This window comes from Catharus ustulatus, chromosome 9 (assembly GCF_009819885.2).
Source record: "Catharus ustulatus isolate bCatUst1 chromosome 9, bCatUst1.pri.v2, whole genome shotgun sequence".
NCBI lineage: Eukaryota > Metazoa > Chordata > Aves > Passeriformes > Turdidae > Catharus > Catharus ustulatus.
This window is the reverse complement of record NC_046229.1, coordinates 20,813,418-20,836,768: the sequence shown is the minus strand read 5'-3', so window position 1 is coordinate 20,836,768 and position 23,351 is coordinate 20,813,418. Positions and strand designations below refer to the sequence as shown.

The window sequence follows — 23,351 nt, the reverse complement described above, 5'->3', positions numbered from 1 at the left end:
CCTTGCCATTGCTTTTTTTCACCTGAAAATGCATTTGGAAGGAAGGTGAAAAAATTTCCAGTTATGCCCATACAGTCATCAGTGAAAGTTACATGTATTTGGAAAGTGAAATGTTTTTTCAGTCTGGGGTAATTTGGTCTCTCTCAAGTTAAACCTATGCTGTGTAAAGACAGCATGTGAGCTGTTTACTAGCACAACTCATGTTTGTGTATATATCTGAAATATGCTCTCTTTAGTTTTCACTAAATAATTATAATGGGAATAAAACTATTTTGACATTAGAGGAAGAAAGTTTTTCAAACCACAGGACTGAGATCTTTAAAGCCATGAAAAGAATGTAAGAAATTTACATGTTAAAATGATGACTTATGCCATGTATAGTGCCATCTCATGAAAACTGGTTTAAAAATTCATAGTGCTAAGACCAGTTTGGATGCCCACATACATTTAAAACTAATGGGAATCTGGGAACCAGAACCCATCTCCTAGGGAAAAAAAAGCAGCTTAGTGTAAGAAAAAAAAAAAAATCTTACCTTTTTCTTGATGTGAGTTTTTTTGCTAGCTTTTTGCTGACATTAGTGGAATTCTAAGTGTTACCCTCTTTAAATTCAGGGTCCTCGTGGTGTCCAAGGTGCCCCTGGTCCAAGTGGAAAAGCTGGCAAAAGGGTAGGTAGTATACAGAGCAGTTCTACTCTGGGTAAATAGTTTTTATTTAAATTTATTTAAATATTAATTGATTCCATTACATTTTAAAATGTTTGCTCCTTTGGGTTCTTGCAGGGACGTCCTGGAGCTGACGGCGCCAGAGGAATGCCAGGAGAACCTGGTGCAAAGGTAAATAATAATGAGACCTCAGGCTTTAGTTCAGTCTTGAAATGGGCTAGACAGATTTTATGTAGGTACCACAGTTTCATCCAGGCCAACCCAAAATTCTTCTCTGAAGTGAAAATACTGAGGTTTCAGATAGCTGCGTCAGATGCAAGAGCTGGGAATGAATCATCCATTTAAAATATGGTAATTAATGGTAATTCCTAGTAGTCTGAAGGAACTTGATTCTTGGGGCATGAGTTCTCTCTCTCAAGTTAGTTTCCAGTTACAGAGTATCAGTAATAGTAAAGTTCAGTTTTGCAACTGCAAAGTGCAAGTGGAATCAAGCTTTTCATTTTGATGTGAAAATTCTTTTTATAAATAGCATAACTATAGCACAGTGAAAAAGCTGTGGCATCTTCTCTTGCTACAATTTGTAGAAGCAAATTTTGTGCATTTGATCTATATGCTCAGCCCCATTTGTTTCATTCAGTTACAAAAGTGTACATATAACCAAAGGGTAGAAGTTAACTTTCAAGGGGAGGCACTATTTATTTAGACAATTTAACGGTCATTTACTAAAGCTATGATTTCTTTCTCAGGGTGACAGAGGATTTGATGGTCTTCCTGGCCTCCCTGGTGACAAAGGTAACCGGGTAAGAGGAAAAATATGTACATTTATACAACACCAAAGTAATAGAATCCCAGAAATAATTCATTATTCATCAAGAACAGCACTAAGGACTGAGGGGAAAGTTAAAACAGAATGTCAGCTTTTCACTCTACAAATAATAGCTGTAATATCAGGCAATGTATTCCCCATGAAACTTTTGAGTAATATCAATCAATAGACAAAAAAAAATTATATAATCTAAATATATTTGCAGAATTTAGATCACATCTTCAGCTAAATTTTGCTCTAATTTTTCTTAGTTCAGGAATTTGCCAGTTGGAGTTTAAGTCATTGCTCTAAAGGAAAGAGTAATAGAGAAAGGAAATTAGCATGAAGTTTCTGCATCAGGAGCATGCCAAATTTTGCTTAGAAGCTTGCTCAAAAAAATCAGTATGAATATTTCATTTAAAACCTGAATTGTTTAGTGGGGCTTTTTCCAACAACTGCAGCTTAAAGGAAGGTCTCAGTCAAGTCAGATAAATTAGGAAAATTTTTAGTAATATTTAAAACAATTAAAGTACTTATTCCTTTTGTCATACAAATCTATGGAATGAGTCTTCATCTTTCCCTACAAAGCACAGAAATAATCGGAGCCAGGGACTTCTGCTTCAGATTATGCCACTGATCTAGGTGCTAGCACCCTGCTGAATGTCTCTCCTTTACTGTTGTCCTGGTAAGTGCAGTGCACCATGAAAGAAACAGTGAATGGGAATGTCAGCAAAACCATTTCCAAATGTGCTAAAGCTCAGTGACCAAGGAATTATTACCTCACCCTCACCCTTCAGTGGGTAAGCACAGTTGTACTTCCTAGAAAAGCTCAGCTGTGTTGGCCACCAGACCCTAATGTAGTTCTCTTTAATTTCATCTAAGGATACTCTTTTGAGTTCTCTTTACAAAGGGTAAAGAACTTCTGCTGTCATAAAGAATTTTTTTACTCCTCCTTCACCATCCCTGCGTAGGTAAAGGGTGTAAAGCAGTCAGTGCATCCCATAATGGAAGCCCAGTGTGCTCAGCAGGCCAACAGCAGAGGGGGCTCGGCATTAAGCACTTGCCACCTGCACTCAGAGGGCTGAGCAGAAATTTGGCCTGAGTCAGGCAGTGTGTGTCTGCTTTCCAGCCTGGAAGATTACACTTGTCTGTGGTACCTTCCAAGTCATAAAGAAATATGTATTTGTCCAAATATTCCAATTTTTCCATGTTTCTGTTCCAAAATTAAAAATTTAACAGACACCTCCTCTCCCTGCCTGCAAAAAATAGAAAAATAAACCTGGCTTTAAATTTTCTAAATAGTAATGTAAATACTGACTTATTTTTGTATTCTTTCATCCCTCTATTTAAAAATCACTACATTCTTGTGTTTCTATGGAAATCTTCTGTAAAAGTATGCACTATTGTCCTTGTGAAAGCAACTCAGTTCAAAACCAGATAAGATGGTTATAGCTCTTGGAGTCTTATATAGTGACAATATGTAATGCAAATGTTCAGTTCTCATTGGCTTGCAATAACAAACAGTAAGACAAGTGAAATACTTCTGTTGAAGTTACATTTCAACTGTAAAAGAATCAACATTGAAAACCCGTAACTTTAGAGTAGAAGTTTCAGGACTGATTTTAGAATTAATCATATTGGACATCTGAGTTGCAAACTGAATGCCTCTCTTAGCTTATGTCTCTGTCAAACACAAGTTTTCAGACTTTTTTTAGGAGTTACTGAATGAGATTCTTGGATTTTCAGTGTAGAGCAGATCACATCACATGATGTCATATTTCTTTTAACCTCATTTTGACTTTGAACTTTTCTTATTTAGATTTACTAGATGCACAGCTTTTCTTCAGTATAAAAGCAAGACACTTTATACTTTTAAAATAGGTCCAAGGAAGAAGAAATTCAGGCTTTAAGAGAACACTTGAAGGGAAGAAATAGAGCTGAAAAACTGAGAATGCTGATAATGATAGGAGGTTTTGTTCTTACTGAATGACAATACCAGGACATTGAATGCAAACTCCTAATCTGTATCTAAGTACCATGTGACTGCAAGAAGAGAAAGGTATCCCTTAAGGGGTTGAACTATTTCAGTATTTGAAAACCTAAGTCAGTCTTCACCTGGATATTAAATGGAAGCCAGAGGAAAGACCATGCCTCTCATGTTATCTTTCAAAAGTGTCATCTAACATGTAGAAAAACACATTCTCTACCTGCAGATAATGTAGAGTAGTTGCAGAACCTAGCAAAGTGCATGAATTGCTGTATGAATTCATCTTGAAGGTATTAGAAAGCAGTTAAAAGAATTTTAATTTCTCTTCCATGCTGGGGGAGGACAGAAAGGCAGCAGAATAAAATCCTAACATCCTTAGTATTGGGGGATGTGCTCTGGGTATATGAGGGCTTCCTAAAATTCCCTTAGGAAAGTCTGGAAGTGTAAAGAGCAGAGCCACTGAACAGTGACTCCATATATCTCTACCAGAATCCCCAGCAGTGGCCTGGCCCCTTGGAGACACTGATAAAATTAAGGCAAACAGCATGAATACTTGGGTGTTGTCCAATGCCAGAAGGAAGTCACAGTCTCAAAGCCTGCTGCCCAGAAGGAGGTCAGTCAGTGGTGTTTGAGCTCTGTAGCACACTAGTTCTCTTCAGGAACTGGGAAAGAAAAATAAATCCTAAAAATATGGTCCAGAATCTACTGAGGTTCTGCATATATAGACTTGAAAAGCCCCAGCCTCTGAGGGGAAGTGTGGAAGTCTGGCTGCCTTCCAAAGCCTCAGACAAACCAGTCCCAAGGCTCTCAGTAGCTGGTGCCAGGGTGTGCAGTTCTGAAAGGTGGTTAGTAAATCTCTGTATATTCCTGGGCCCTGCAACTGCTTCCTTAACTTCTGCCCCACATACATGTCTTATTTTACTGCAGTAATACATTGTGTAGGGGGGAGAGAAGGTGGTGATGAGACAAAGGAAAATGTGGGTAACACCACCTTTTGTAGATATAGCTTGTGTGTGTTCTGCAGCCAAAAGTCACAGATTCAGAGAATCACAGAATATTCTGATTTGGAAGGGACCCACAAACATCCCCAAGTCCAACTCTTGTTACAGAGTGAAACGGCACAAACACAAATTATTCATTGTTTCAAAAATGCTCTTCTGTTCTTATGTAAGGTAATGAAAGATTTTACTGAGTACTAGAACTTACAGATTTGTATCACTGTGTCAAGACATGTTTTGATACATCTAACTTCATCTAACATATTTGTTTTCACTTCCCTTCCCATCCATTATTGTTTCCAGCAGCAGAAAGTTTCCAGCAGTTATTTTAATGACTTTCTTTATCCTACAGGGAGACCGTGGCCCACAGGGACCTCCTGGCTTACCTGGTGAAGATGGATCCAGAGTAAGTTGCTGTTCACACAAGAACATCTAGAGTGAATCCTCATATAATGGGAATACAGTCGTGATAAGTGTTTGTTTTTCCTAAAACCTTCTTTTCCATTTGCACAAAAACAGGGAGAAGATGGGGAAGTTGGACCAAGAGGTCTCCCAGGTGAAGCTGTAAGCAATTCTTTCTTATTCTTCTGTTTCTGTTGCAAACAAAAGTCACATTCAGATATTTTTTCCATTCTATTGAACTGTTCTGAATTTCAGGTATAAAAACTATTTCATGTATTTGTATTTATAGAGAATACTTTTTCTGGCTGAAAAGCAAACAAATGGACAGTTTTGATAGGATTGAAACACCACTTACAGGATTAGAATTAAGTTAAGGATATATCCAGCTAAATATATACAGCTTCCAGAATCACAAGTGCTATTTCTTATCCAATTGTGTAAAATCATTCACTGCCATCCTTGATACATCAGAATACAGCCAAGCCCCTGTTGCTTTTAAAGTGTTACTTAAATATCTACTTATTAGAAAGTAAGGTCTGGGTTCTCCTCTCTTTTCACACTACTGTGCTTCATTGTGTATTTTACACTTGTTACACATACAGAATTTCCACTCCTGTCAGTTGGAATTCTGCAGGTGCTGTCACTGCAGGACAGAGTTCTGCATTGCAGGCAAGAAATCAAGCCTCAGAAAGGGGAATTTTACCCTAAATGTCTGATCTACTGCTGCCTACTGAAAAAGTACAAAGACATCACTACAGTCAGTGCCAGTGATTTGTGACTATATCATACATGGGGAGACAGGAGACTCAGTTCTGCCTACTTTAGCAGCAGAACATGAATCATGACCCAGTAATGAAAACTAGTACTCATTCATATAGTATGGAACCAAAATATTATGTTATAGACCAAAATCTTGTTCACCTTATTTATGAGAATAGCTATTCGTCTTTTGTGAAAGTTTTTAGGGATAAGAGCAAAAAATCTGATTTTTGTTTCCAGAATGTCTTGTATTTATTGTAATAAAATTTCTAGCAATTTTTAGTTAAGTATTGGATCCTTACTAGAGATAAAACCACTATTTTGTACTTAGAATAGTAGTATAAAGTATGACACAGCGTCATGCTTTCAAAAGAAAGGAATACCAATATGCATGTTACTGTTCAGATTAGATCTTCAGGCCAAGACACAGATGAAATTTTAGTGGAAGATGCTATGCCAATGTTCTGCTTCAGGAAATATGAATATCAATATCCCATCTTTCTCTATACAGAGAGAGGCTAAATCACAGGCTAAACCAAAGCTTACCCTTCCACTGACATCCTGTTCCGAAATATAGTGCCCTTGAGGAAAACCTGTTATCTGTGAATTTTTCCCTTCCTTCATTTCTTTCCTCCTAAACACCCATGCTGCCTTTCCTTTATCCTTCCTCCTCCTTATTCCATTCCTTGGCCAGTCCTGCTCACAGGCATCTCTGTTCAGGAAAAATCATGCACATGTCAATAAAGGTTTCTTCTTTTGCAGGGTCCACGGGGATTACTGGGCCCCAGAGGAACACCTGGGCCCCCTGGACAACCTGTACGTATGAGCTGTCAAGTATTTGCAGTTTCCAGAAGCAAAAAGGAAGCCCATTGAAAATTGCTCTTGTCATATTGTTTGTTGTAGGGCATTGCAGGCATTGATGGACCTTCGGGCCCAAAGGGAAACATGGTAAGTAAACTGGGAATTAGAAAGATCCTAAGAATGCTTTCCACATTCTCTCATCCCTGCAACTATGCCATCCCTTCCATTTAATTAAACTTTTATGTCAACTATTTGGATTCATTATGATTTTATATGGAAAAGACAAGGCTTCTGTTTCTTAGTTTTCAGCCAAAAGGCCTGACTATGCTGTCTCTCAGACTCCTTTAGCACCATGGACTCCAGTGCTTAGGTCCTATGTGTGGGCTGTTATTCTCTATTAAAGAAAAGGTCATGATATTCATTAGCATGAAAAAATTTCATACTGGAGAGAAAGTTGCTGGTAGACTTTAAAGAGGGAAGAACAAAGATGAGTTTGTGCTCCTTTTACTCCTGACAATGAAGATCTGTAGTGCAGAAATGCAAACCTAATGCCCTGCTATTTTTTTGCATGGTAGGGTCCTCAAGGGGAACCAGGACCTCCTGGTCAGCAAGGAATTCCAGGCCCACAAGTAAGTGTAAAAGAATTCTCAAGAAATACGATGTCATGTGCAGCAAATATTTAATAAATGGAAATTACTGAAAGGTTAGCTTTTCTTGTGCAAAACCGATAAAGCTTCAAGGATTTTATAAATAATGCTGCAAATGTGCCGAGGGCAGTGGGAACGGAGTTTTCAAGTAAGTTTTCAGAAGGATTTTTCATTCAGGAGAAAAATGACTCATTCAGTGTTCCTGGAATGCAGCAGGAATGGCCACACCTGGAGGAGGGTTCTGAATAGGATCTTGTTACAGACCTACTGCCAGAATAGTGGCTTGTGCAAAAGGCTCGCACAAAACTCCTGATCTAGCTTGTAAGGAGAAAAAAAGGCACTTATATTTGCCTGTGTGTTTAAACAGATTAATGAGGGACCTTTACTAGAGTGAATGTATATACATTGTTCTCCCTGGTTTCTCACACTGGTTTCTTTCTAACAGGGGCTTCCTGGTCCTCAAGGTCCTATTGGGCCTCCTGGTGAAAAAGTAAGTTACAGCAATGTTTTGTTATTTCACAATTGTCACTTCTGTGCCACAACCTTGTGTATGAGCTTGAGGGCTTTGCTATCTTTTATGGAATAGTAACCTAAATTTAAATATTAGATCTTCCTGAAATCATTAAGTAAATGAATAACCAAGAAATATCCAATGTTTCCTCTCATACATACTTTTTCACTTCCTCCCTTTATTTTGGATTAATTTTCTGTTATTACCTTCAGAATCCTGTCTACAATATTAAACAATTTGTGTTTGTTAAGTATCTGTTACTTAATTTCACAGCAAGCTGCAAGAATTATTTTTCTTAATCTCTTTTTTATAACGAAGTTTTTCCTATTCAAGTCTGATTCTGTTCTTTTTTCAAGGATTATATTATGACATAACTCTGCAGTGTAATTGGCATACTGTAGTGTCATTAGGTGGCTTTTTCTTCATCTATTTGCACATGTTCTTTTGTGGCTTGAAACCTGTCTTCTATTAATTTTTAAAATGTCACTATGAATTTTATGCTAATTTTATTTTTCTCCTCTTTTTGCTGAATTCCTGCTCAATTCAGTTTTTGATTTTTCTTCTCTTCACTGTTTACTCTATTCTTTTGGATAAATTAATACTTTTTACCTGTCAGTGTGCTTAAGTATTATTCTAGCAAAATGGACAAGTTCCATGATATCTGCATTTCCTAGGCTTTTACAAAGGCATACCAGGACTTCCAGCTATCAGCACTAGAGTTCTGCACCCTGCACTCTTTGCCTCTTGAACTTGATAACTTTCATTGGTGATTCCTTTTATTCCTGAAATTCTAAATAGTAGATAATTTTGTTCACTGGAGAACTCTTCCCCACCTTATGTTTTGTGTGTGCATGTTCATAGGGTAATTCCTGAAGCCTATTCTCAGGCAAACATCTCATTGAAAATTATGGTATAAAAGTGTCATTCTGGCTTTAGTTTTATTTTTGGCATATCCCTGATATCCATATCAAGGGATTCAGATATGACTACATTTTATGTCCTTAGCTCTTAGGGTCACATGTGTTGGACATGTTTGCTGTTGTTTTTAAGATGTGTGTCTGTTACTGCATTTAGGGACCACAAGGCAAGCCTGGCCTTCCTGGCCTTCCTGGTACTGATGGGCCTCCTGTAAGTAAAGAAATATTTAATCCTTTGAATGTTTCACTACTTTTACTAGGTGATAAATACTTCTGGATACTTGTGTTACAAAAACAAAATGGAGGGGAGAAGCAATGGTAGTCCTAGTTGGCAAAAGCATTATAAAATCTGTCTAAAATCCCTGTATCACTTGAGCTGTTAAAACTAAGAGAATTACATTTTTGAAGCAGCTGCTAAAACCGTCTGTGGGCTTTTAAAATGTAGTCCCAGATGATGAAATGACTCTGCAACATCTTCAGGGATGCATAAATAACCTACTAACACACAAAGGGCCAGATACTGTTCCACTGTATCCTACCACGTCAGTCTGGCAGAGCAAATCACCTGTAAAAATGCTCACCACTTGTTCTCTGAGGAAATATGGAACAGACTACAACTTTCTCAGCTTCGTGGCCTAGGGTGTATATTATGTTTTTGAGGTGCTTCTTGCATTGTCTAGACTGGGACACACCTAAGCCAAACTTCGTTATTGCCAAGGAATTCAGCTTCACTCTGAGGCTGCAATCCCTCATGTGAACAGAGTATAACCACTTGAGCAGCACAGCTTAGGCATTCAGCTTAAATGGAACCATTGGCCATAATGGCATGCCCATACACTTGTTTTCTTGCAGCAAAAACATACCCTTTTTATACCACTAAGAGCAATTAGACAGTGTTATTTCTGAGACCTTGTCTATCCTCCCCATGCAATTGTCCCACACAATTTTTCTTTTAGGTGAAATCTGCATTTCTCAAACCTGACTTTTTGCAAGGCTTAACAAGGTCACTGCAAATATATTGGAAATACAGAACTGTTCCCAAGGCTCTCACAAGCTAGCATTTTACCTGCCAAAGTACCAATTTAATGGAGAATGTTAAGTGTGCAGTGATAGTCCAGCTGAGTGTCTGTATCTGGAATCACTGTCTAAACATTTGAATGTTTCCCCTTATCCTTTCCTGTATGCTGGAAACAATTTTAATTTTCAAATGCAAACAGGATTTGTCATCTGCATCTTGTCAAACCTTCAAAGCATGGCAGAAGTGCTGTAAGAGATAAGCAGGTGTCAGCACAGGTCTGTACCTGATACACAGCCCTGCTGTGGTGGGTTGCTGCCAGTCAGCAGCCAAGCACCCCCCACTCACTGGCTCACTCCTCCCACAGCAGGGTAGGGGACAGAACCACGAGGGCAAAAGCAAGAGAACTCCTGGGCTGAGGTAACAACAGCTTAATTAGTGGAACAAAGCTATGCACACAAGCAAAGTAAAATAAGGGATTCATTCATTCATTAGTGCCAGTCTGCAGGCAGATGGCCAGCCACTTGCTGGGAAGTTGGTAATGAGTGACCTCCTTCCTCCTCCTTTCCCTGAGCTTTTATTACTGAGTGTGACATCATATGGGCTGCAATATTTCCCTGGTCGATTTGGAACAGTGTGGCAGCTGTGTCCCCTCACAGCTCCGTGCCCTCCCACAGTCTAGTCGCAATTATCTGTTAATCTTCAGTTTCGTTCAATTGACTTTAAATTCTGCAATTTAAGTGCAAATTTTGTAGGAAAGGAAAATAGTGGTTTGAGTACTGTGGTATTAATGTCAGTGATACAGAGCAAAGTCTAAGATGTAAATTTATTTTGTTTAAAAAGCAAGTCACAGTTTAGAACAAAGGCATAGAACATTGAAACTAAATCAGCCTTCTGTTGAATTTTTGATGAATTCTATAATTTCAAAAACATTTTTAGGAATGTGTTCATGCTACAAAATAAACCACCCTTGTTTCAAAATCAAAGGTAAGGGTCTCGCATTAAAAGCCTCTTACTGCTGAAACATTAAACAGAAGGACTGGTCAGCGTATTCCAAAATATTGACATGAATGTAACTATTGTCCAGTTTTTCTTTGCTATGTAAATTAAATTGGTAATAAAACCTTTCCTCAAAATTTTGTACGTCTATTCTAATATCAAAGAAATGTCATTAGTGGCCTGAAATTCAAATGTTTAAATAATTGTGTTTTTGTAACAAAATTTCACTCCCTAAAAATTACTGCTTTTCAAATCACATACATTTCTCTTAAAACAGGGTCACCCTGGAAAAGAGGGCCAGTCTGGAGATAAAGGTGCATTGGTGAGTTTTAAACCTTTTCCATTTATTTACATAGATTTCAAGAAAACTTTTCGTAGTTTTTCATCTTTATGACACATTTGTTACTTACAAGAATTATTTAAGAAGACAGTAGAAAACCCATGATACATTCAAAGCATTTTTTCACAGAGAAGTATATATGTTAAAAATATAAGAGATTGTAAAAAATATAAAGATTATTCTTTTAAATTAAACCTCATCTTGGAGTTGGCAGAGTGGCAATGAAAAGTTGCACAGATTTCATACTAACAACTTGTAAATATTATGAGTTTTCTATTCTGTTGTATGGAGTACTCACAAATGTTCTTCAGGATGTGCTTTTTTTGAAGGTATGAAAATGCATGCAGAGGTCATGTATTTTTTAGGTCACCTTCAACTCAGCATCAATATAAAGTTGTTTTTTTTACCTTATGAAGCCCTGGAAGAGCTTTGGAGCTCCTTAAAGTGCTCTGCTTACTCAGCTTTGACCCTTATTTATCCAGAGTAGCACTCTTTATAGCACCTGAATTCAGTTTCACTTTTTAGGGCTAATACTAAAAGGTTGTATTCTGGATGAAAGGATGAGTGAATTAATAGGATATTTCAGAAAGTACAGCAGCACTGGCATCAGTGTATTATATTTGTCAAAAGTGTTGTTATCTGTAAATGACTTGTAAATTTTATCCCAATTTCTTAAGGAAATAAAGCTTACATGCAGCATTTATGTTTTGAAAGTCCAGGCATCTGGCCATCTTATGCCTTTTGAATTTACTGATCAATTTCAGCCAAATTTGATAGAAAGTTCAGTTTCTCAGAAATGCTAACAGTCCGAAGGTTTTGTAGAAAGACACATTGGAGAGAGGAAAAAGACCTTATCAATGTCCCCATCAATAAAAGATTTTGTTATCTGTCCATCTTGGGCATGGGAGAATCAGCAGAGCAGCTCAGCCTTGCACAGACTTATCATGTTTCCAGGCTTCCTGGCTTCCACCCTGCACAGAACTCAGTTTCTTTAGGCCCTGCCATCAGATTGCATAGATCCAAGTTGAGCATCTTTAAAATACTCAGCAAAATGTGACTAAAAGAATCCAGGCACTAGTCAGTATTGATAGCACCATGAGTCTTTTAGCTTCCAGGCTTGGGATGTCTTTTTTGTTCTTTTTTTAATGACCATTATTTTTGTTATTCCTATTGTTTTGGTCTCTATTTTTGACTTGTGTCATCATCATAATTGGCCTATAAATTTTCTCCAATAAAACACCACTGGTTTCTAACCGTCATATTTTTGTTAGTTTCTGATTGTTTGTTTGTTCCTTTTCACAATTACCGTTGTTTCAGATAATTTATGTTATGGATGGATGCTTCACAAACATACTAGTTAAATCCAAGTTCACAGCTCTATTAATAGTTTATAGTGACAGTGAATGGTGCTTTTTAAAGCCTTAACTTTTCTTAGTGGCAGGCAGCCCAGTGTTATTTTGCTGTCTCATACATTATAGTGAAAGAATAAGGATTAGATGCTGAAGAGAGCTGCTTGCTAACCAAAAACTGTACAAACAAAGGTTCTTTGCTTCAATATATTTTAGGGGCCTCCAGGTCCTCAGGGTCCAATTGGATATCCAGGTCCTCGTGGTGTAAAGGTAAGATTCAGTTATTGCATTCCTCCTCTCACACCATTTGAATATACGCATGTGGGTAATTCTTTATATTTTTCCTTTAGGGTGCTGATGGTGTACGTGGACTCAAGGGATCCAAAGGTGAAAAGGTAAATCTGACTGCAGTTAATTCCCTTTTTACACCACAGCCTCTTCTGTCTCCTTCACTGCAATGTGCTTTATCTCACAGCAGTGAATTTGGTTTTGCCTTTCCCTAAAGACATACCAAGCCCAGTGCCTAAAGCAGTGATCTTCACAGGGTACAAAGTGAATATAAAACCTTCATTTATTACAATGGTTTTCAATCCTCTTCACACCAGTTTAGATAACCTCTCTAAAGAAGCCTTAAATAGAGAATTAGAGGTCCCCTCTCTTGTTAGTAGGTAGTGTAGTGGTTGTTGAGAAGCTTGTGCATCAGATACATTTGTGGTGGCAATAGTGATTTTTATCTACTTTCATAAAGCCATAAGATAGATCTGCATTTTTTATGTACATTGGGCAATGGCTTTCTAAGCTCAAGCTATTTTGTCCCAGATTTTTGGCTTTGCCAAAGTGATGGACAGCCCCAGTCAGATCCATATATATGAATGTCAAGAAAGCTCTTATTTCCCCTGATACCATTAATTCTGTGTGTAGAGCTCTTCCTAGAGCAAACACCAACCACAGCAATCTGGGCTGACTCCTGATGGTCTGTGGTGGCTGAAACTGCAGCCAGTGTTGGTTTAAAGTCACACTTCCTTCAGCACTCAGAATAAGAGACACTCAACAGACACCACCAGTCACACCTCCTGAGCACACAGGCAAACCCACTCTTGCAGCTCTGCTGGGTAATATGTGTGTATATATATATATGTAGATATTTATATAGATATTTATGGATATTTCTAAAGCAGAAGACTCAGTCTTGCCAAAAAGCCTGGATTCAGAAATTGGCTCAGATGCCAAGAGTTGCTGTACATTTTCAAGCCATCCTAAGCCACAGTTTGTCTAGACTGCATGCTCATTTTAGAGCTGCTCGTTAAATCTAGGCTGAAAAAGGGTATGTTTTGGACACTGGAGACAGGAAAGTTCAAAACCCCAGCTTTTTCTTGTGCCTTATTGGATGATTAAGATCCTGCTTTGACAAAAAACAGGACTTGTATATAGATACATTTCATATGTATGTGTATATATATCTGTGTATATCAATGGATACTGATTACCACAATGTCTGTGATACTTCTGTGTTCCTCCAAAGGTCACACAAAGATATTTCATAGTTTTTTCTTTTAGTGCTTTAGGGGTGTGTTCACAGGCCTTTTTTTACTGAAATTATTCAGCATGGGGGGAGAGCACTGCAAGAGAACAAAATAAATAACCTTATTATTCAGGGAAGCCCCCATAGATCTGGACGGTCCAGGGATACCAAAGGAGGCCTATTTCTGTACTGACCAGTAAATGTAACTAGAACTCTTTAGCTATTTTATGTTTTGTTACCAACAGAAGAGGAAATAGAGCATTCAGCTCTCTCCTCCTACATGGAATAAAATCAGCCTCTTTAGATCTCAGTAGCTGGAACTTCACTGTGAAAGCTGAAGAAGAGTTTCAGTTCATTTGGCAGCCATTTGGTCAGTAGTTGGCACATGGTCAGTCTTTGCTAAGGGTTCTCATGCAGTTATTACTGACCATATTACTGGCCATAACTGAGTAACTTTTACAACTAAAGCTTTTTTGATGTATTCTTCACATTGCATTTTTCATTTCTTTCTAAATTTTAAGAAAAGTCACCTTAAAGTTTTAAGTTATGCAATATAAGATGACCACATAAAACTTTGTTTCATAATATAGAAAGCACTTTTTTAAAGCACTTTTTTCAATGAATTATAATGTCAACTCTTTTAGGTTTTTTTTTTTTTTACATTAACACATTTTATTGAAAAACTATTTGCTTGTTTGATTTGTTTTTGGGTTGGTTTTTTGGTCTGCTTTGGTTTTTGGTTTGGTTTTTTATTTTTTTGGTTTTTTTTGTTTTTACTTTTGATGCCTTCGTGCCTATTTTGAGTTGTTTACCACTAGCAGATATACCACCCTTTCTAGGGTTATTGTTGCACACTCTTCTATGACTTCCAAATTCAAAATGGCTTTGACCCTGCAGTCCATCTCACCTGGTGATCAGGGAGAAGATAAAACTTTTCTGGGTCCACGAATGCAAAAAGCAAAACTCTTTTTGAACATGAGGATTAAATACGAAACTTTCTTGTTTCATTTTGTTTTGTTTTTCTCTTCAGTAATGTGGAGAACATTGTCACTCTTTTGGTTTTATTGACAGTCCAAATATTACTCAGATTCTAAGCCAGCAGTTTTACTTTAACATATAAAAAACTAATAGCATCATAGTAAAATGTTTTACTACGTTATTATGCATCATATTCATCATGTTACAACTAAGGATCAGATGAAAATGGAGTCTTTGTTGGCTGGATTTTGGAACAGTAGTTCTATGATGAGTCACACAGAATTACCGAATCACTGGGTTGGAAGAGACCTCTATCGAGTCCAACCCAGCCAACACCTCAACTAGACCATGGCACTGAGTGCCACATCCAGTCTTTTTTTAAACACATCCAGGGGTGGTGACTCCACCACCTCCCCTTGTTGCCCTCCTCTGGATGCGCTCAAGCATCTCAATGTCCTTCCTAAACTGAGGGGCCCAGAACTGGACACAGCACTCAAAGTGTGACCTCACCAGTGCCAAGTACAGGGAAGAATGACCTCCCTGCTCCTGCTGGCCACACTGTTCCTGATCCAGGCCAGGGGCCATTGGCCTTCTTGGCCACCAGGGCACACTGCTGGCTCATGTTCAGTCGACTGTCGACCAGTACCCCCAGGTCCCTTTCATCTGGGCACTTTCCAGCCATACCATCCCCAGCCTGTAACAGGGGATTATTGTGGCCAAAATGCAGGACTCAGCACTTGGACTTATTAAACTTCTGAAAGAGAAAACCAAAAGCTGATCAGTTTATGCTGGAGCAAGACATAAACAACTCTGCTGTACACATCTGGAGATTTCTGCTTGTATCTGAACTCATACACGTGTAAATGAAACTTGTCTGAGTACTGTGCTTGTACTTCAACACGGAGACCAACTAAATTGCTTGGAGTAGATTGTCTGCTGGAATTTGCTAGGCAATAAATAAATATTTTTTATTAGAAATAGCAGTACTGTACTTGTTCTGCCATTCTTTTTGGATTCAGTCTTAATACTAATTTTGTTTCTACTTTCTCTCTTTCACTGCAGCCAATGAGAGTAGGCAGGGCTGAGCATTGCTGGAAATCAAACTACTGTGTAGAGCTCACTACTTATTTTAAGTTATAAGCGTTCTTATGTTTGGGTTTTGGAAAGTTGGGAATCAACTTTTTGATTCCTTTCATGATTCTATTAAGGCACTAGATTAAAAGAAAAACTACTCAAGAGGGGAATTCTGCTGTCAAAAGAATAACGCTGATTGTCACCATTTTTTAATTTAATTGGATGACTATTAAAAGGAATGATAATCAAAAACAATATTTAAGAAAGGATTTTGCAAGACAATTCATATTAAAACAGAATAATTGTTTCTACCTTTAAATAGATTTTTGAACAACTGTTATTAAGAATTTTCAAACTTAAAATTTATTTTGTGTAGTGCACTGGTGTATTTTCTATAAAGCAGCAGTAGCCAGATTAGATTTTCTGGTTTCTGAAGTTCCCACTTTATCTACAAAGGTTATTTTAATATGTTGTGAATTTATTTTCTCTTTTTTTTTTTTTTTTTAAGAAAATAATTTCTTCTATATTGCTAAGTCTTTTCATTCATTTCTGCATTTTTTAGGGCGAAGATGGTTTTCCAGGATTTAAAGGTGACATGGGTCTTAAAGGTGACCGGGTGAGCATTTATTCAAAGCCCATATATTCTTAGAAGTTTAAATATTATTGTTTTGAAATGATTGCTGAAGTGAACAAATATACTTAAGCCAAAAACAAAATTAAGGCTAGTATTTTAAAATATGTCTATTCCCTGTGCATACAGGGATATGGTTCAGAGATATGGTTCTTGTGAATCAAAAATGGCATAATCATAAAGAGGAAGAGAATGTCAGTCTTGAATATCCTTTTCACTGAGCTTCTTCCTAGGGAATCTCCTTTTTCAGATTCCAAGATCTCCAGTATTTACCTGAGGAAAAGTTATCTATCTAGGATAAAGATATTTCCATTCCAGGCCAGCATTTTGCACATCTCTGCCAAAAAACTGTTTATTTAGCTCAAGGAGCAATTACTTCCTTTCATAGGAAGTGTTGTGGAGGTTGTAAAAAAGCTTATCATAAGAGGCTCCTGGCCTGTATCTGTAGTCTGTATACATAAATAACTGTGAAGATGGTAGCCACACAAGTACTTAGATAAAGACTGTTTTCTTTCTATGGACTGCCAGGGCGCCTTCTCAAATATTTAGGAAAGGCAAAATAAGAATAGTTGCCAAATGCAGCTGTCTTCAAGTAAGACAACTAGGCTCTAACACTCTGAAAGTGATATTTACTGCCTAATTTTTTTATATTTGCATTTATATAATGAACATAAGTAGTGATATTTTCCTAATAGGAAACTGGGCAGGGCTTACAGCAACCTGATGTATTTGGAGATGCCAGTGTACTGCAGGAGGCCTGGATGACCTTTAAAGGCTCCTTCCAACCCAAATTATTGTATAATTCTGTTCTCTGTTTAGATATACTGAAAATTTATTTTCAAGTAGTTGTTGGTAATCTTTCCAATATATGCAGGAAGGCCATTGTTCCATGTTTACAAGGTGATGTATTTTAGGGAGAAATTGGTCAGCCAGGTCCACGAGGAGAAGATGGCCCAGAAGGTCCAAAAGGTCGAGCGGGTCCATCTGGGGACCCAGGTGCTGCTGGTCCAGCTGGGGAAAAGGTCAGTAGCCAGAAATCAACATAAACGTGCCATTGCCTCATAGCATAAATGGAACCCATAATCTCCATCACTGAGAAACATCTGCAAAATCTTTTTGTGACACTACTGCAGCAGAACACTGGGGTTCCCATTTGATCAAGGATTGGGAATCCTTATCTTGTAAGTATACAAAGAGACATTGTAGTACTCCACCAGTACATAAGGAAGCTCTGTTTTTATCCCAAATTACATGCAGTGCATACCAGCTGTGGAAAACACAATGCAAATTAAATAACTGGGCACAAAGGAGGATAAAGGTGCTGCTGAAGAGTGAATTAATATTGAGTCATATCACAACAAATGGTGACTTGGGATTTTTTTAAGTGGAAAACATTTCCTGAATAAAAACCCAAAATAGGGTTGGTAAAAGTAAAAGGGATTGTTAAGAGGGAGGACTGATAAAAGGACGGTGAAAAAAGAGAGATCAAGCACAAGGTACAAATCTCTGTAGAATCCTGGCTTCAGCAAAAACCATTTGAGTTTGTTATAATGGATGGAAAGGAGGCTGAGAAATGTGTCTGTGGGTACTGTCAGAAAGGAAAGGTGATTTTAGCAGTGGTAATATAAATAAGTGGAGAAGTATGATAATATAAAATAACATAAAAATGATGGTTCGAAAATGTATATACTATATACATATAAATGTAATTGTATATCACTTAAGTGAGAAGATGCTGATGAAAATATTTCCCTTTAAATTTTTGGTGAGCTATAGCTTCAATTCTAGTTCTCTCTTGAAAAAAATAGTACAGAGGGTGAATAAACCAAATCAAAACAAAGCAAACCTTTTTTTATTAGTTGGTAGTTTTAAATTCAAATTTGAGTTATTTTTATTTCTTATTCAAATTACTCACTATGAATGTAAGTTTTCAACCGTTTCTTCTTCACTGTGACATGTTTGGGACTCTAACAGTATACAAGTCAGGAATCTGAATCCCTAAATATCAGAAGATATTTGAAAAAACATGTTGTATTGATAACACTAATAGCTGGCCTTGGAATTTTAGACCCACAGTTTTCACTTTTTTACAAATATTTACAGCTTTTCTTGCCCACTGAAAGGTATACATCTTCTGTGGATATTCTATGGGTACTTGGACAGAATGGAATGGGTCAGAGAGGAATTTTTTGATGCTAGTCCTGTGATATTTATTTTAGTGCAAAAACTGGAATAGTTATTGTGAACTTTTACATCTTCGCACAATATTTGGAAAGTCTGTAAGAGCAGATATAAATGTCTTGTTCCCTTTTCATTCATATGATGTATTTAATGTAAAGGTTGTATGGTAAGGAATGAAATTACTGCAGCAATTCATATTCTCTGTGTTCACCTGATTCCATGAAAAAAATCTCTATTTCCCAAGTAGGTCTAAAGCTAGATTTGCTTGGTTAATGAAATATCAAGTAGGGTGCCAAAAAAATTAGGAACAAATCAGAAATGAGCTCATAATAAAATATATCTGTATTCACACTCAATCTAGGCAACTGGGCCTGCTGACTCAAAAATCAAAACTTTCACTGAATCTGCAAGAGTTAGCTGTGCTGTCAGGCTGCACAACATTTAAATCATTGCAATGCATGAGGCTTGTTTCAGGGTGGCAAATAACAGGCAGCATTAAAAGTAGTTTCTTAAATGTAAAAATTGTTCTCCATAATGTCTCACCAGACAGATATGCTTACATGAGTATGATAATACTCAACAGATTTATTTATGCTGTATTTTTTACTAATAAACATTTTTGGGAAAAATTCCTTCCCCATGCAAGTCGCTCCTTCCTCTTTTACCTTATCTATGGTTACTGCAGAGTACCATATAATATTTTACAGTAATCTTTTCCGTTGAAATCTTCTCCAGAACTTGATTTTCTAGAGTATAAAGAAATTCTTCCCCAGAGTTCTCATCTTTCAAAGTCTGAAACTGCTTTCCCTTGCCTTTGAAAGTGGCCAACCATCACTCATCCTCTAGAGGTCTAAAGAGACCAGCTCAATGGAGTAGGGTACTGCATTTCATTTCTGGGAATGGTTGATGTCAGTGCTGATCAGTCTTTTCTGAACATAACAACTTGGTAATGGTTGTTGACAAATCCATTGTCAGCAGTGGGGTATAATTTATCATAGTCTCTATTTAGAACTAAGCAAGAAAAGAATTGATTCTTCAAATTCCTATTCATGAAAGTCAGCCATCACACGGTGCAAATTAAAAATAATTTCTTCTCACTTAAACCTATTAACACCCTGATTTTTTAGAGAATATTTATTGTTTAATGATCTCAACCACATAGAAGTGCACAGCACTTCATGGAAGAAAAAAAAAAACCTTTGAGGTATTGATTTCTCTGGATTCATTCATTGGGGCAGAATTTTTGTTTAATTTTGGGACTAAGCCCACTGGTAATTAATTATAAAAATGAGAAATGTATTTAATTTAATATTATATTCCATGGAGTACCATGACTCTATATTGTGGAAAAATTATGTTATATAGAAGCTTGCTGAACCACAAAGGAGGATAGAGTGAAATGTAACACTGCCTTCTCATTGCAGGGTAAACTGGGCGTACCTGGACTGCCAGGATATCCAGGAAGACAAGGTCCAAAGGTGAGCTGTAAATGAGCTGTATATTGGGTGTTTTGACACTGCTCACAATGGCACCTATTTAATTTCTGTGTTTGGGGAAGCAGGGTGTGGACATAAAAGAAAGGGCCATTTTTCTCATTTTCTCTCTTTACAATCATATTCTGAAGGAAAATCTTCTACAATGTGACATCCTCTAGGTGAGGCTCTTTATGGAGCACTTTCTTTCCTCTTCACAATGTAGTATCCTTTAGCATCTTCTCCTGAGTTGTACTGTGCCAGCATCAGACTGGCATGCACTAAACAATTGGAAAAGGAAGGAAGTGCTGACATTCTTGAAAGAGGGTAAGCGCTGTATTGGCTAAATGGATGCTGATAGTGCAGGGATGATTTGTGTGATTATTGCTTCTTCCATGGAATAAACCATATTTCTTTGAAATGTATAATTTACAATTTTCCTCAAGTTTTTCTTTAGTTTCTTTTAAGTAAAACATGACAAAACACAATCCTTAGTTAATTTAAGTGCCTATATCTATCCTTCAGCTACTTTAGATATTTGGACTGCAATAGAAAACCACACAGGGAGCTTCTGGTTTAAAACACTTCTATGAAACAAATTTCTATCAAGTTTATCCTAACCCATCTTTAGGAAATGGGCATGCTAAATTAATTGCAGGATCTCTTTTCTGAGATTAGAAAGAAAAAAGTTGGAATAAAAGCATAGTTCCACAGACATTTCACTGTGTAGAGAAGACCATTAGGGAGACATTGTAGCTCCAGCCCTTCTCAAAGAAGACCCATCTAGGTAAATATCACAAGTAAAATAATCCCTTACCCCTCCTACACATCTGAATCATCAACCTGCAGTAAAATCCTTAATTCTGCTCTATTTTGGACCTATTTTTATTTTCAATTTTTAAATTGGGGGTTTTGGATGAAATACAACTTCTTGATTAGCAAAGCAAAGTGATTTTCTGACTCTGCCCTATACCTCAACACTTTTCAGTCAAGTCAATGGACTATCTGAAGAATTCTTATTCACTGAACGCTGCATCAGTGAAAAATACTAAAACTATCTAAGGAAAGTACTCACAAAAAACATTCACCTTGAAAGACACGGCGGTTTTGCTTCAGTTTCTTAACTCAAAATGTCTTAGATTTCAGTCTCATTGTTCTCCTTTAGAATTATCCTCTGAAAAATCTAAGATAAAAGTTTTACATTATTCCGTTCTAAGAACGAAAATTATGTAACATTTGAAATAAAAGTTGATTGATTCTTTCTCAACTAAGACTTGATCAAGGATTTCCTTGCATTACATTTTTATCACATTAAAATTGAAAATAGTTTTCAAGCTGTGTTCACTGTTGCCCTTCTACTTCATTGCCTAAATTTCCATAAAGACAGACAGCTACAAGAGATAACTCACTAGAAACTTCTTTGGAAACTGAGTCACAGACCAGTTCAAATCACCATGAGGAAGTGAGGAAAAAAGCAACAGAAAAATGTATTAGCTATGAAAAGCAAATAGGAAATCTTGTCCCAGTATTGTCAACAAAGTTGACATCACTCTTTTTGTTAATATTTTCTTACTTATCATTAATTTTATTTTTCCTAAGAATTATTCTTAGAGTACTGCCATTATCTGATAATTTTCAGTACACTTTTTTCTTTTCTCTAGTCCTGTCCCTCTTGATTAGCACAATTGCAAAAACTGCTGTACATATAAGATATTTACAACTGAGTTGTGACTATTAGTGCCCCATCATTTGGTGTGATTTTTTTTTTCAGACTTTTAATTTAAAATAAAATGCTTGGGCTTCACAGAATACAATTTTCAGTTTTATTCCTATATAAAGTTATAAGTAGTGAAGAACTAAGAAAGAAAACTAAAGGAAAATGAATATAAAAGGAGAGGGAAGGAATTAAAATATTACTATTCTGCCACCAGTCAATATCAGCAAGGGTTTCATTAGAATCTGTGTTAGTGAAATTGTACTGCCCCTAAGTCTTTTACGGATAACTGGAATGATTATGTAAAACAAGATTCATTAGAGGAAAAAGAAGAGTAAGGAGAAGAGAAAAAGAAATGAAAAAAGTTCATTTCAAAGAGCACCGAGAAATTACATTTTAGGGATTTTTATATACATTTTATTTGCCAGTACAATGCTAATAGCAATCTGCACAGACATGGATGCATTATGACAGCAGGGACTCTGGCTAGTAAATTTTAGTGGCTGCCCAAACAAAATACTCTCTTCATTTTCATCCCTGGTCTGTTAAAAGTATATTTTAACATGATTATCACCTCTTTGATCCCAAGTTCCTTATGAAAAATGAAGACTGGCAGGTAAAAAGTCTGCTGTCCCACAGAACCTGTATGCCAGAAACAAATGAAATAGTCCTGTTTCCATTACACTGGGCAGCTGGCAGAAGGAAAGAGGATGAGAAAAGGAGGAGGGATAGAGCTGGGAGCAGTTTCAAGTCAGATAATCTCATTAATTCTGCTTATGTATGAGTTCCATGATCAGTTAAATGAAACTGTCCATTGGTTGGTTTACAGTGAATAGAGAACTTGAAGTAATTAATTTACAGCTCAGTAAAGTGAATAGAGGATGTGGCAAATCCTTCCCATTTTTTGGAATTATTTTTTAAAAGAATTATCTTACTGTGAGGCAACAAGGCCTTGTTTGTTTGTCTTCATTATGATACAGATATTTCCAGTGGGCTGTTACTAATTATTACTTCCCTACTTTAGAAAAAGGCGCAGAATTAATGATTACTTTATTGTCTAATAAGATGACAAATAATGTCCATTCTATATATTGATTTTTTTTAATGCTTTCTGGACTTGAGGCATTATGGTAAGTTTATTTACAGTTTTCATGAGTTTATTTGCAGTTGTCCCAATTGCAAGTTTGATATGTCCAATGTACATGACTTTGGAGTTGAGCTTTATGTGTCTATTAAATGTTGGCTCTACCACTGTTTTGCTCTTGATATCCTCTGACATTTGCATTGATTTCTTACATAGGGCTCAACTGGTTTCCCAGGATTTCCAGGTGCCAATGGAGAGAAAGGTGCAAGGGTATGATAATTCATTCTTGCATAACACTTAATTAACTTTTAAAATTCAGCGCTGGGGGAAAAGTCTGAAACTTGAGGATACAAGTTACTATCTAAAGAAAGATAAAAACAGGCTTTTCACATTTAAGATGGACCTCTATCTTTATGTAAAACAAGACATACTGAGGCCCTATTTGCAATTCTTTAAGGTATTAATCTAAATATACAAGAACTTGGACACTTTCTGGCTGCAC

The 23,351-nt window shown here is 36.9% G+C and overlaps 1 protein-coding gene across 5 annotated transcripts in view; it reads left to right on the top strand.

Moving 5' to 3' along the window:
- Window positions 1–23,351, top strand: part of COL11A1 (collagen type XI alpha 1 chain) — a 132,213-nt gene that overhangs the window by 58,391 nt on the left and 50,471 nt on the right. For all 5 annotated transcript variants that reach the window (XM_033067093.2, XM_033067094.2, XM_033067092.2 and 2 more), the window contains 17 exons: window positions 613–666; window positions 781–834; window positions 1,410–1,463; window positions 4,806–4,859; window positions 4,973–5,017; window positions 6,377–6,430; window positions 6,518–6,562; window positions 6,991–7,044; window positions 7,508–7,552; window positions 8,648–8,701; window positions 10,782–10,826; window positions 12,410–12,463; window positions 12,544–12,588; window positions 16,330–16,383; window positions 17,313–17,420; window positions 20,004–20,057; window positions 23,066–23,119. In XM_033067093.2, the coding sequence (XP_032922984.1) occupies window positions 613–666; window positions 781–834; window positions 1,410–1,463; window positions 4,806–4,859; window positions 4,973–5,017; window positions 6,377–6,430; window positions 6,518–6,562; window positions 6,991–7,044; window positions 7,508–7,552; window positions 8,648–8,701; window positions 10,782–10,826; window positions 12,410–12,463; window positions 12,544–12,588; window positions 16,330–16,383; window positions 17,313–17,420; window positions 20,004–20,057; window positions 23,066–23,119 (927 nt within the window). The remainder of the gene's footprint in view (window positions 1–612; window positions 667–780; window positions 835–1,409; window positions 1,464–4,805; window positions 4,860–4,972; window positions 5,018–6,376; window positions 6,431–6,517; window positions 6,563–6,990; window positions 7,045–7,507; window positions 7,553–8,647; window positions 8,702–10,781; window positions 10,827–12,409; window positions 12,464–12,543; window positions 12,589–16,329; window positions 16,384–17,312; window positions 17,421–20,003; window positions 20,058–23,065; window positions 23,120–23,351) is intronic.